This window comes from Saccoglossus kowalevskii, chromosome 18 (assembly GCF_978046115.1).
Source record: "Saccoglossus kowalevskii chromosome 18, keSacKowa6.1, whole genome shotgun sequence".
NCBI lineage: Eukaryota > Metazoa > Hemichordata > Enteropneusta > Harrimaniidae > Saccoglossus > Saccoglossus kowalevskii.
In genome coordinates, this window is record NC_140658.1 from 32,728,430 (window position 1) to 32,741,348 (window position 12,919).

At 38.9% G+C, this 12,919-nt stretch overlaps 2 protein-coding genes across 2 annotated transcripts; both read left to right on the plus strand.

Annotated features, from left to right (window-relative positions):
* The first annotated feature begins 3,316 nt into the window (after positions 1–3,316).
* On the plus strand, positions 3,317–9,761 carry LOC100367628 (monocarboxylate transporter 12-like). Its single transcript, XM_085493361.1, has 4 exons — positions 3,317–3,625; positions 6,019–6,162; positions 6,580–7,422; positions 8,850–9,761. Exons 1-4 carry the CDS (start codon positions 3,442–3,444, stop codon positions 9,065–9,067), a joined length of 1,389 nt encoding a protein of 462 aa, XP_085349487.1. The 5' UTR covers positions 3,317–3,441; the 3' UTR covers positions 9,068–9,761.
* Positions 9,762–10,527: 766 nt separating this feature from the next.
* Positions 10,528–10,917, plus strand: LOC146732310 (uncharacterized). Its single transcript, XM_085493073.1, has one exon. It carries the CDS (start codon positions 10,528–10,530, stop codon positions 10,915–10,917), a length of 390 nt encoding a protein of 129 aa, XP_085349199.1.
* The last annotated feature ends 2,002 nt before the right edge of the window (positions 10,918–12,919 follow it).

Sequence of the window (12,919 nt, forward strand, 5' to 3'; positions counted from 1 at the left end):
TCTTTGGATCTGTAAAATAATTTTAGAAAAGTGAAAACTAAAGCGACTGTGAAATAAAGATTGGTTTTAAATATTAAATATCATGAAATTTGGATGTAATAATTAAAGGAAATTGAACTGGTATGAAAGGGCAGTAAATTTAGCCGGAATGCAAGGTCAGAATCCGGGGTCAAAATACATCCATCAAGGCGGTTGCAAAGTGTCAACAACTGGAAAGGTGAAAGACTTCGTTTGCAGTTTGTGTGAATGGCCGGGGGGAAAAATCATGCAAATTCTGTGCTTCAGTAACAATATTTGCTACTTGTTTGTGCAATGGAAATTAATACAAGAAATTCTGCCAAAAGACATGTCCTTCTAGTAAACAAAACAACCTTGGGACGTTTATCTTGAGAAATTGAGAAGACGAAAATCCCTTGGGACAGTCGATGTGAAACAATGGACATGCTTCGCCAGGGTATCAAGGTTATTTTGATTATTTGAAGATAGAAACTGCTGCTTTATGGAAGAGCAAAGTTCAATGTCATTGGCACAGTAATGACGTTTTTAGAGGGGTGACTCGCTAGAAGTATTCGCCGTGACTCCAGACTTTTCATTCGGGTTTATACAACACTTACTTGTTACTATCAAGAAGGTTTAATGTCTTGTTTGTATTTGCACAATGTGAATGAGGGGTTTATTGTCAAAATATATACAGGTGCTTGTATGCCTATTGAATCTATACAAAATTCGACCAATGCACATCTGTTTCATGTGTTAAAAGAACGTTGCGATATTCTCATGGAATTGTTAAAGGGCGGCAGTCGTCGTGCCGCGTCCTGTTCAACATGGGACTTATAGCGACGTATACAACGCGTGTAAAATACATTGTTTATTTACATGAAATTCGAATACGCGCTGCGCGACGACCACCGCGCTTTAAATCTTGGTATCATTTCCAACTGTCACCAAACTGTACGTTTTGACGACTCGTATGTACTTCTGGGACTTGTAATAATTTTCTGGGAACTGTACAGCAAATCGCATATTTTCCTTATTAATATTTCATAGTTTTTCTAAATTTCAGTTTTTATTGTTCATAATTATTTACAGTAATAACATATTTTTCCGATTGTGTGCATGACAGCTTTGCCCACACACAATAAGACAGGATGATATGTACGAATATGTGTGAGTATGTTTCATGGATTAATAGGCCACTCCTTTGCTTCAATTCCAACTACATCTCTGGAAATATCACTTGCTGTTTATCCCATATGGAAATTCTAACTACTATTTCGCAAAATTTGACCAGCCTTGCTTCTACCAGTCATTTAAGTCAACTCCCATATTGTCCTTCACAGTGAAGGTTAATGCAGATATATTGTAAATTACACAGAGGTAACATTACAACACATTTCCCTTCACATTCCTTTGTATTACATAACAATCTTTGAGCTGAGGCAGTTATGGTTCTACAACCATCACCAGTTCTCTTGTTAAAGTTCCTGGATTTACAGCAAGCATTCGATATTGGGCCGAGATGAGTGGACTCTGTTTTAAGTAATTTAAAAGATCGACTCGACTGTTAAAATTGAGATCAAAACAGCGACGTATACCCGTTGATTTTGGGAAAGAAATCATATTTATAATCAATCTGTTATTAATATGCAACAACATGCCACTCCTACATGAAACAGTTCAACAAAATACTGATAAAGTTACAATGATGTAATAATCCCAAATGACAGAAACATTACGAACATACAAACATAAAACACGAGATTCGAACTCTCAACTCGGCAAATACGCCTCGCCACTGTAAAACGCACTGTCCCCCGCAAAAGACTTCACAAATTGTCTGGTTGAAAACAAGGGCGACATTTAAAGGGTGGTGTGCGACATTTGTGTTGATATTAAAGTATCGATTTTCCAACAATCTAATGCGCTCTTCTAATGGAAATCACAAGTATGAGGTTTGATCTGGGCGCGACTTGCACTAATTACCGCCGGTGACTTCTTCGATGCCTTCCAATCACTTAAAAATACTCAACGTCACAGTTTGTACTCGTTGATTATCGTAACAGTCCAAGTCGCCATCTTTGTTTACATGAGACCCATATATCTCGCGCCCACTTATTCAACTCACTCACATGATTTGATTTGATTATTTAATAATTGTGTGCTGTTATGTAAAGATAGTGGCGTTTGCCAGTTTTATTCCCCATTGAACAAAAATCCGGTAGTAGTACGTATATCTCCGATTATAACGGGATTAACTCCTGAATTAAAGTGGGGAAATCGTCGCTTGCGCATGCGTAAGATAGTCATAGCGTGTCGTTGTTTACAAACAAGCGTCTACCCATGAGCCTTTGCGTTTTTAGCGCGTGCGACCTTCACGCTTTAATTAAATTCTCTTTCACAAATTAACGCGCCATTTCGCCGAATTTCAAAAGCTGAACGTTCCAATTTATTGTCTTAATGGTAATGGTCCCTCACCTATAACTCTAATCATAACCCCACCCCTCCAGTACCCGTCCCATTTCAATTGTATATACCCCTTATTAATTAACCCCTTTCTTCAAGATAACCCCACACCTGAATTGTAGATTAAAGAAATAGAAGATATCAAAGGAAGCTTAGAATAAACTCCCGTGTGCTAAGAGTATTGGAGACACATTAAAATTAATCCAAAATTTAAGATTTGCCTTTCAAACAAGAAGCTTGTCAACTAATATTTTTTCTGCTACTAGTATTTGAGATGCACAACGTGAAAACAATGTGATTCACCATTATCAAAATTTAGAATACATACAGAAAATTCGTGGTTTTTAGTCTAATTAGTTCCAGAGCACCTCTGGGATGAATTAAATTTAAATCTATGCAAATGATCATTTATGCAAATAAGCTGATTAATATGCACACATTTTTACCCACATAATTTGGTATCTGCTAAGTTCTAGAGCATCTATGTACCAAGTTGTGATGATTAGTACTCGAGATGTCAGTGGAAAAGCCGAAAATTGACTAATCATTATGCACGAGAAAACTGAACTTATTTTGTCAATGAGCGAAAATTACATAATTACTGAATAAACTAAATTGCAACTTTATAAATAAACTTTTATATGGACATACATGATTTACTGGTGCCATTGTCGTTATGTTAAATAATAGCCCGCCTACCAAACATAAAAAACAAGCTGTTAATTGTTTGACGTCATGCACATAACAGCCCATGCAAAGCATCGAGAGTTGACCTCTTTTTCAGCACACTCACCCGTAAAGAATACATTAGCGAAGTTCCTTAATGACCTTGATAGATCAACGATGGAGGACAGCTGCAATGAGAAAGCTGTTCTACGCCACGCTTATCTGTCCTTCGATTTAGCGTGTTAACTGGTCGTACAACGTCATGATGTCGTCAGTATCCATTACATACTGCATAACTTGACATCATTCTACATGGCGGATGGTGGCTGTTCAGGATGGCTCGTCGTTCTAGGCTCCCATGTATGCTGCATGTTTGTTTTCGGTGTTTATCAATCCATAGGTCCGATGTTTGTGGCGTTGCAGGGCTATTTTGGGGCTTCTTCTGCCACTACTTCATGGATACTTTCGTTAACACTGTTTCTACAGATGTGTTTAGGTGAGTACTATTGAAAGTTACAGGCAAATAGTGGCAGCGACCAATCGATTTCACTGTGTGTATGTCACACATAATACGCCTCTGTCAGTGAATACAAAAACATGGAAAATACGCCTACTGTACTGTACTTGCCGCCAAACACTGAAAATGTGCCTATTTATACCTTTGATGGCATTTGTTGTTGGAAGCAGATATCCGAGTGGGATTGTTTCACAGTGCGGTACTTTTTATGATAGGGGTGGATGTTTTTAAAATACCGAAATTTACTAAACTTTTAACTGTTTACACAATTTCTACAGAAATATTTATTATTGTTTATTATTATTAATTAACTGACAAGTACACCGACTGAGATTTTATGAGTAACTGTTTCATTGTATTTAACCACAACTTTCAAATGTTTAGGCCAGTCATTGTTTACAAAACTCTAGGCTCAATAGCTTGGTTTTAAAAAATGCATATGTACTGCACAACCAATGGGCTTTATCAAAGTGGAAGATCACTAAATTAAATGTCAATACATAGCGTCGCTATATTAGGAGTACTATCAAAAATAATATATGATTTTCATCTCATTTCACAACCAAAATTGGTCGAACCTAAAATTTGCCATGTTCAAAATCTTTCCTGGATTAGTCACTTTCATAAATGATTAACATTTTTATTTGCATTTTAAAATTATTTTGTCGATTTTACAATTAAAATCGATATCAATCTTAAAAACATAAGTAGTAGAAACGATGATTACAATACGAAATACAATTTATACATTTGAAAACCTCTTTTTATTTTTGAAAATAGATTCATATTTGCAATTTCACTTTACAAATGAATTTAAATTGCATCTTGACGAAAATATTAAATCACAGAATTATTGTAACATAATTCGAATGAGTGTCTGCTTCTAACAACAACAAAAACGACAAAAGTTTATTTTCAGTGTTTGGGCGGCTAATATTTTACTTTTTAATTTCTCGTACACAACGAATTAAACTAAGACACAAGCTGGTTACTAGCAGAAACAAAACGTGCTTACTACTGCCATTGCTACTACTAACAATAATCGTTGCATAATCGTATTCTGTTTGAATATTGACACAAACTATGAAACTTACAATAAAGATTAAGTAATATTATGCGCAATTTGGAATACAGATTACATAAGTTTTAAAATGGAGCACGGTTACTAAAAATGGAGCAAGGTTACTAAAAATGGAGCTAGAAAATAGTATAACTGCTAATCGAGTACAGTTCAGATTAAACATCTGAAAAAAAAGAAATTGTTCACTTTTTGGAAATTCCCCAATCAATCGATAGATAGATGAAACTCAATAACACCAATACATTTTTGTTATGCTGGACTCCCGTCAAATATACTCGTAGTAATTTTAATTAATGTTTAGTAGTCTCTCACGAGTTACGGAAATACAGGGGGTATGGTGATGTGATTTCTAGTTACACTTGATTAGGTAGTATTTGTAATCATATAATTACACAATGTCATATTTGTCTAGCTGGTCGCACGTAGACTTGGATAATACCTCTGACAGTCAATGTAACGTTACCGGCACGGCTTTCAAGGGCTCTTAACAAAACTTACTCACGTCTCTCTTGCAATTAACCTTTCCCGGCAGTACAATCACCAGTTCTCCATCGATCACTTCAAACATTTTATTTAACCAAATATCGACTTGTTATGTCGCACATACACAAAGTCGGCATTGGTTTCCATTCGATAAATCCAAGTGGAATCTAATTCGACAACTCTTAACCCAAATATTGAATGTACTGTAACTTGTGGAACTTTCATCCTTAATTCACGAAGCTTGTATACTCGAAAACCGCAATGTCCAAAATTTTCACGTATCTCCATGCCATTCCTGTGTGGCAATCCAGTTATATTTTTGCGTTCACCGTTTAATAGAGGTGAAAATGATGTCGATTACACGGTACTCACATCAAACTTGCCAGTTCATAACTATAACGTTTATTGCTTGCACTTGCCAAATCAGATGAATACGCCTCTCAATGCAGGGACAATTATGTCACAATACTGTCTTGTCGTAGCAGTTTCACTGTAGATGATGGGCGTCACTTGCATGAGCTGTCGAGCAGTTCTTGTCACTTTTAACGTGAATGATCTCTGCAATTATCCAAAACATGTATTTTATATTGACTGAACCATGCCCTGAAAACTACACCAGTGGATAACTTATCATACAGTGGCTTCACGGGGGCTGTGTTTTGCAATTACTTGTTTACAGTAAATTATATGCACATTCCGCATCACCTTAAAAAATCGTAATAAAATGAACTTTTCATTTGAATATTTATATAATATTAGTAAATCACTGTTATTTATTAAGATCGTCCAATACTCGTGATATTTATAGGACCATTAGCTAATATGTGCGTGAAGAAGATCGGATACCGGGCAACCATTATGACGGGAACCTTAATATCTTCAATTGGATTCTTTAGCAGTTCATTTGCCCCTAGTATAAATGTCCTGTATCTAACATATGGAGTGTTTGTTGGTAAGTTGACGATGATTTTATTATTACTTATGACAATAACCTTGATATCATTCATTTTTAAAGTAGTTCATTTTTAACTGTTTTATACATACACATATTAAGTCGCGTCGTCTCATCAAATATCAAAGAAATGTTTTGGTCAAAAATTCAGCCTAACGTGTTTCATATCACATATTTATCACATGCAAACGTGCGTGACGTTAATACAGGACAGAACTGTCGTGTTTTTGGATGTGATAAATATATAATTCCATGATATTTGTTTCTTAGATTGACGTTAGCTGTCACTGGTGATTACCAACAGAATAAAATCAATCCTCGTCGCAGAATCGAATTGATACAAAAACTCGTTTCTTGTGACGCCAACCTAAAAGCTTCAAAATATCGCCAAAATCACCTGTATTTTTTTCTCACTAGGAGTTGGATATAGCCTCATTATGAGTCCCGCACTTGGAATTATACCGCTTTTTGTCAAGAAGAAGTACGGCCTGGCAAATGCTGCAGCGGTTTCAGGTGCCGCAACTGGCACTTTTATTTTCACACCTCTGAATCAACTGTTGTTGGAAACATACGGTTGGCGTGGAACCCTGATCGTCTTTTCCGCAATCAACGCTAATATGTTTATATCTGGTGCATTGTTCAGAACCCATGTAACAATAAACACATCTCGTAACAAAGAAGACAATGTCAAAAATTGCGACAGTAAAAACACAATCGACGAGACAAGTGGGTCTCAAAGTAGTTGCTGTTTTCCATTAACAAGAGTGGTTACAGCATTCGGGTTGAAAGTGTTCTGTAATGTTCCTACGTTTGGCCTATTGTGTATATGCAAGTTTTTTGGTGTTGGTTTGGGTTTTGTGAGTACCCCTGCGTACGTGGTGCTGTATACCGCAAATATCAAACTGGCATCACCGGAAAGACTTGCTTTATTGGTTTCCATATTTGCAGCAGGCTCCATTATTGGAAGGTTGTCTCCACCGGCAATTCTTTATGTCAGTTGCAGTTGTCTGAACAGCACCCGATTGTTCGGCATTAGCCTCTTGCTAGCAGGCATATCAACACTGCTGAGTCCATTTCTCGCGACCAGTTATGGCAGTTATTCTGTATATACAGCTTTATTGGGAATTTTTAGTGGAATATTCTTAACGCTAATGTCCCACGTGATAAAAGATAGTACTGGTGGACTGAATGTCACGGCGGGATTCGGTTTTAGTGCTATCTTTCTGGGATTTGGTGCTCTGATAGGTCCTACGCTGGGAGGTAAGATATGTTCACGTATTTTGGAACTCTGTGCTCTGATAAGTCATACGCTGGGAGGTAAGACATGTTCACGTATTTTGGGACTCTGTGCTCTGATAAGTCATACGCTGGGAGGTAAGACATGTTCACGTATTTTGGGACTCTGTGCTCTGATAAGTCATACGCTGGGAGGTAAGACATGTTCACGTATTTTGGGTCTCTGTGCTCTGACAAGTCATACGCTGGAAGGTAAGACATGTTCACGTATTTTGGGACACTGTGCTCTGATTGGTCCTATGCTGAGAGGTGATATATGTTCACGTATTTTGGGACTCTTGGCGCTGAAAGGTCCTACGCTGGGAGGTAAGATGTGTTCACGTATTTTGGGACTCTGTGCTCTGATAAGTCATACACTGGGAGGTAAGACATGTTCACGTATTTTGGGACTCTGTGCTCTGAGAGGTCCTACGCTGGGAGGTAAGATATGTTCACGTATTTTGGGACTCTCTGCTCTGATAAGTCATACACTGGGAGGTAAGACATGTTCACGTATTTTGGGACTCTGTGCTCTGAGAGGTCCTACGCTGGGAGGTAAGATATGTTCACGTATTTTGGGACTCTCTGCTCTGATAGGTCATACACTGGGAGGTAAGACATGTTCACGTATTTGGGACTCTGTGCTCTGATAGGTTCTACGCTGCGAGGTAAGACATGTTCACGTATTTGGGACTCTGTGCTCTGATAGGTCCTACGCTGGGAGGTAAGACATGTTCACGTATTTTGGGACTCTGTGCTCTGATAGGTTCTACGCTTGGAGGTAAGATATGTTCACGTATTTTGGGACTCTGTGCTCTGATAAGTCATACGCTGGGAGGTAAGATGTGTTCACGTATTTTGGGACTCTGTGATCTGATAAGTCATACCCTGGGAGGTAAGACATGTTCACGTATTTTGGGATTCTGTGCTCTGATAGGTCCTACGCTGGGAGGTAAGATATGCTCACGTATTTTGGGACACTGTGCTCTGATAGGTTCTACGCTGGGAGGTAAGATATGTTCATGTATTTTAAGACTCTTGGCGCTGAAATGTCCTACGCTGAGAGGTGAGATATGTTCACGTATTTTGGGACCCTTGGCACTGAAAGGTCCTACGCTGGGAGGTAAGATGTGTTCACGTATTTTGGGACTCTGTGCTCAGATAGGTCCTACGCTGGGAGGTAAGATATGTTCACGTATTTGGGACTCAGATCGGTCAAATGATGACATGTAGGATATGCCCAATGCTGGCGGCTAACATATGTTCATGTATTCTGACAATCAGTGCCCTACTTTGTAGAGTGAATAATAATTTTTGTCAAATTATTCTCGGTTGAATTGTAGCATAACTTATATCAACTATTTGGGATTGCTGTCTTTAGTTAATTATCATCATATATGTTTTCTATTTAGGTTTCATATACGACAAAACTGGTGATTACAAAAACTCATTTTATTTCTATGGTTCGTGCATGACATTTGCTGGTCTATTGATGTTAATATTAGAGCCATGCAGCAGGAACGCTATTAAGAAAAGTTCAATCACTACCAATGTATTAACAACAGTTAGCAGTACACGGAATCTGATCGACATTGCAACACAAACTGGTAGAGAAGACGGTGCTATGTGAACGCAAATATGTCGAGACGAACACACTGTTTTATGAACCGGTGCCTCGATATCTGAGGACACAAGTTCAAACGATATTCAGAGAAATATTCAATTCATTATATATGCATTTCATTTGCAGATACAATGGTATGCTACGTCACGTGACATGTAGAACAATTGACACATTGTCATGTGACGTTTACTCGCCCATACTGGTTTTAGATTTCAGTGCAAGTTATCACGTGATTGCTTGAGTTTGATTATACAGGCCACCACGCCTTGAGTACTGCCAATAATTACTGATAATATAACGGTAAAACAAAAGCGTATTTCAAGATACGGTGTATCCACACAATGTGTTTACTTGCCACATACGCAAAGCTATGGTAGCAGAATGCTGGGCATCATTAGAGACAGCTTTCAAGGCGCACAAATGACTAGATGGTGCCGTGTGGCTCCGTCTTAGTACTCGGATAATTCCTTACTATTTTTACTATATTTTACCATCTTAAAATAATTCCAAGCCTTGCAAGGTTAGCGTTCATTGAATTTATTTCATCTGTAAATTATTCATTGCGCCAAAATTCATGTAAAGTTTTATATTCATGTATGTGATATTGTTAGTTCGTATGCCAATGTAGTTACAAAAGCAATATATGATAACTGGGAATCTCAAAGGTCTGTAAAATAGAGTACTACATTACTGTCTCGAATGCCGTCTCTCGTAGCACATCAAATTTCTGGGGAAAAGAAAAGCATCAACTCTGGTGGTCGTCAATGCCATATATGCCATAATGTTTACCTACGAGTCGCCAGTTTTATACATGTAGTTTAATTGCCTCTCGCTCATTTTTATGTTAGACAGGAGGGATCAGAAGTCAACCGCTTTACAATTTCCATGCAAACTCGCCGTTACGTACCACTAAATCTCTACTTGAACCAGAACTGTACTTGTCATTCCCTTGTAACGATCCCCACTACTCTACACTTCTGAATGAGTACGTTCCAGGGGCATTGAGAGATCACTGATCGGTGCTGGAAAACTCTTCACAGCCCGTCCGAGCTGAGAATAATGGGCGCCTACCAGACTCCCCCAGAGCTATTCTGTAAACTAGGCAAAGGATACAAGACTAGTATGTCTCCAACGTACTGTAATGCAAATAGCCAAAACTTTAAGGAATCTAATGGTTTTCATAGACACTGATAGTGCATACAAGTTGGTACAAGCGCACTGTCCTTGGTTGGTCCTTGGGAATACAATTTCCCGGCAACTCATTTCTTCGAACGTTGGCCACCACTAAACAGCGATTTGCGATTTATTGATACTTAATTCAAGCATGGAGCTAAAATAAGATTTTAACTCCATGGTCTACTACATCGATTAGAGTAGTATATAACTGCAGTGCGAAATGCAGCGACCAACCGAGTTTAAATGAATGCCTGGAAACCGGACCGTCAATCAATAATGACCTAGTCAAAATGCTGCTTCGATTCCGTACACATAATATCGGACTTTCAAGCGATATCGAAAAAACATTTCTGAATGTGAAACTTGCCGATAATGATCAAGAATTCACTAAATTCTTCTGGTTGAAGGACCCTTCGGACCCCCACGGAGAGATGGACGTATATCGCTTCAAAGTTGTTTTATTCGGTTCCACGAGTTCTCCGTTTATGCTCAATGCAGTAATTAAAACTCATCTAGAATCTCAAGAATGTACTATTTCTAAGGATCTAAAATCAAATATCTACGTGGATAATGTATTGACCGGAGTGAAAAACACCGTTGACGCTACAAAGTACTACGAACGATCTACAGAAATGATGCGAGATGGGCTACAAATGACCCCATGTTGCGTAACCGGTTAGAAACGGACAAAACTGCTTTATCCCGAAGTAATGTCAACATACTTGTCTATTGTTATAGCGAAATCACGTGTGAACCCTGTTAGACCAATGACATTACCACGTTTAGAACTAGTCGCTGCAACGATCGCAACCCGTTTAGCCGATTTTGTGCTAAAGGCATTAACAAATGTAAAAATCAACAAATGCGTACTGTGGTCAGACAGTCAAATCACTATTCACTGGATCAGAAGTCACAAAACACTGCCTGTTTTCGTTGAAAACAGAGTACGCGAAATACGCGCCGGTTCGTTTGACGACATCAAATACTGTTCTGCGGAAGAAAACCCAGCTGACTTAATGACTCGCGGAATAACTACCAATGATCTTAATCGTTCTAAACTTTGGTGGGAAGGACCACATTGGCTTAAAGGCGGCAAATGGCCAAAATGTGATCTATTCGACGCGCCAGAAAATGCTGTACTCAAATTAAATATCACAGATGAGTTTGAATCAGTGAAAGACATGAATACAAATTCTCACCGTGATGAACTAGAGAACGTTGATGAACTGAAACCCTGTGACAAGTTGAATACTGAGATCTGCGTAGCTAAACCATGTGACATCAGCAAAGTTATCGACATTGATCGCTTTCAGTCGCTATCAAACTTGAAACGTGACAAAACCACACGCGACGTAGGATCTAATACTACCCAAGAACTGTCATGCCGAAACTATGTGGATTTATTCCGTTCAAAACCAGAGATACTGCAACGAGAAATCTGCTCTCAAATCACAATCTAATTTCCCGTTAGCGCGACAACTAAAGCTGTATCTAGACGACGAGAATATTATTCGATGCGGAGGACGAATTCATAACGCGCCTGTGGATTATGATGCAAAATTCTCTATTCTGTCGCCAGCGCACCACAAGTTCAGCGAACTAATCATTACTCAGACGCATGCGCAGACTCTACACTCAGGAGTTGAATCCACAGTTACGTTACTAAGGCAACGGTATTGGATACCGAAATGTCGATCAATCGTGAAGTCTGTCTTAAATAAATGTATAACCTGTAAAAGGCTTGGCGGTAAATCCTATGAAGTACCACTAGCTCCGCCCCTACCTAGCAACAGGGTGACTCAAGCACCACCCTTTCGTGTAACCGGCTTGGATTACACAGGAGAATTACACATAAAACAGTATGATGGGAGCAAAACGAAGGCGTACATCTGCTTATTTACTTGTGCTTCTACACGTGCGGTCCATCTGGAGGTGGTACCAAACTTGACATCAACCGCGTTTTTACGGGCCCTCCGCCGATTTGCCGCCAGAAGATCGTATCCGCATATCATAATATCGGACAATCAAAGTACATTCTGTGCCGCTAATAACGAACTCAATAATCTATTCAATGAGAACGAGATTAAGTCCTTCCTTGCCGGGAAGGGAATAACATAGAACTTTATACCCAAACGCACGCCTAACTTTGGTGGGTTTTATGAAAGACTCATTGGGATGACAAAGAACTGTGCTTTTGTGAATAGGAATGAACTGGTAACACTTGTGTGTGAAATAGAGGCAGTACTAAATGATCGTCCTCTTACGCACATTTCCACCGACATAAATGATCCTCAGCCACTGACACCATCACATCTAATTAACGGCAGATTGTTAACACCGTTACCACATACACTCGTTGACTCAGACGCAGACTTCGAGATCACCACACCGAGTGAAGCCAATAAACGGGCAAAATATCTAGCCGAATTACACCAAAGATTCCATCGCAGATGGTTAACGGAATATATTCTAGCGCTACGAGAACGTCACCAGAGTAACAAAAACAATGTGACAAGTAGTAGAATTAAAATCGGAGATATCGTGTTAGTCCACAGTGACACTCAAAAACGGTTACTCTGGCCGCTCCGATTGAACTCAGTGCTGTTAAAAATACATCTGATGACGGGAATGCCGACAACGAAACTAGTGGAAAACAAGTACCACAAAGTTGAAGATTCCGGA

Excerpts from the sequence above, each read along its gene's own strand:
- LOC100367628 (XM_085493361.1), top strand. The coding sequence starts at position 3,442 with ATGGCGGATGGTGGCTGTTCAGGATGGCTCGTCGTTCTAGGCTCCCAT. Across the intron at positions 3,626-6,018 it reads GTTTCTACAGATGTGTTTAG|GACCATTAGCTAATATGTGC; the intron begins GTGAGTACTATT and ends TGATATTTATAG. Across the intron at positions 6,163-6,579 it reads AACATATGGAGTGTTTGTTG|GAGTTGGATATAGCCTCATT; the intron begins GTAAGTTGACGA and ends TTTTCTCACTAG.
- LOC146732310 (XM_085493073.1), top strand. The coding sequence starts at position 10,528 with ATGCTGCTTCGATTCCGTACACATAATATCGGACTTTCAAGCGATATC.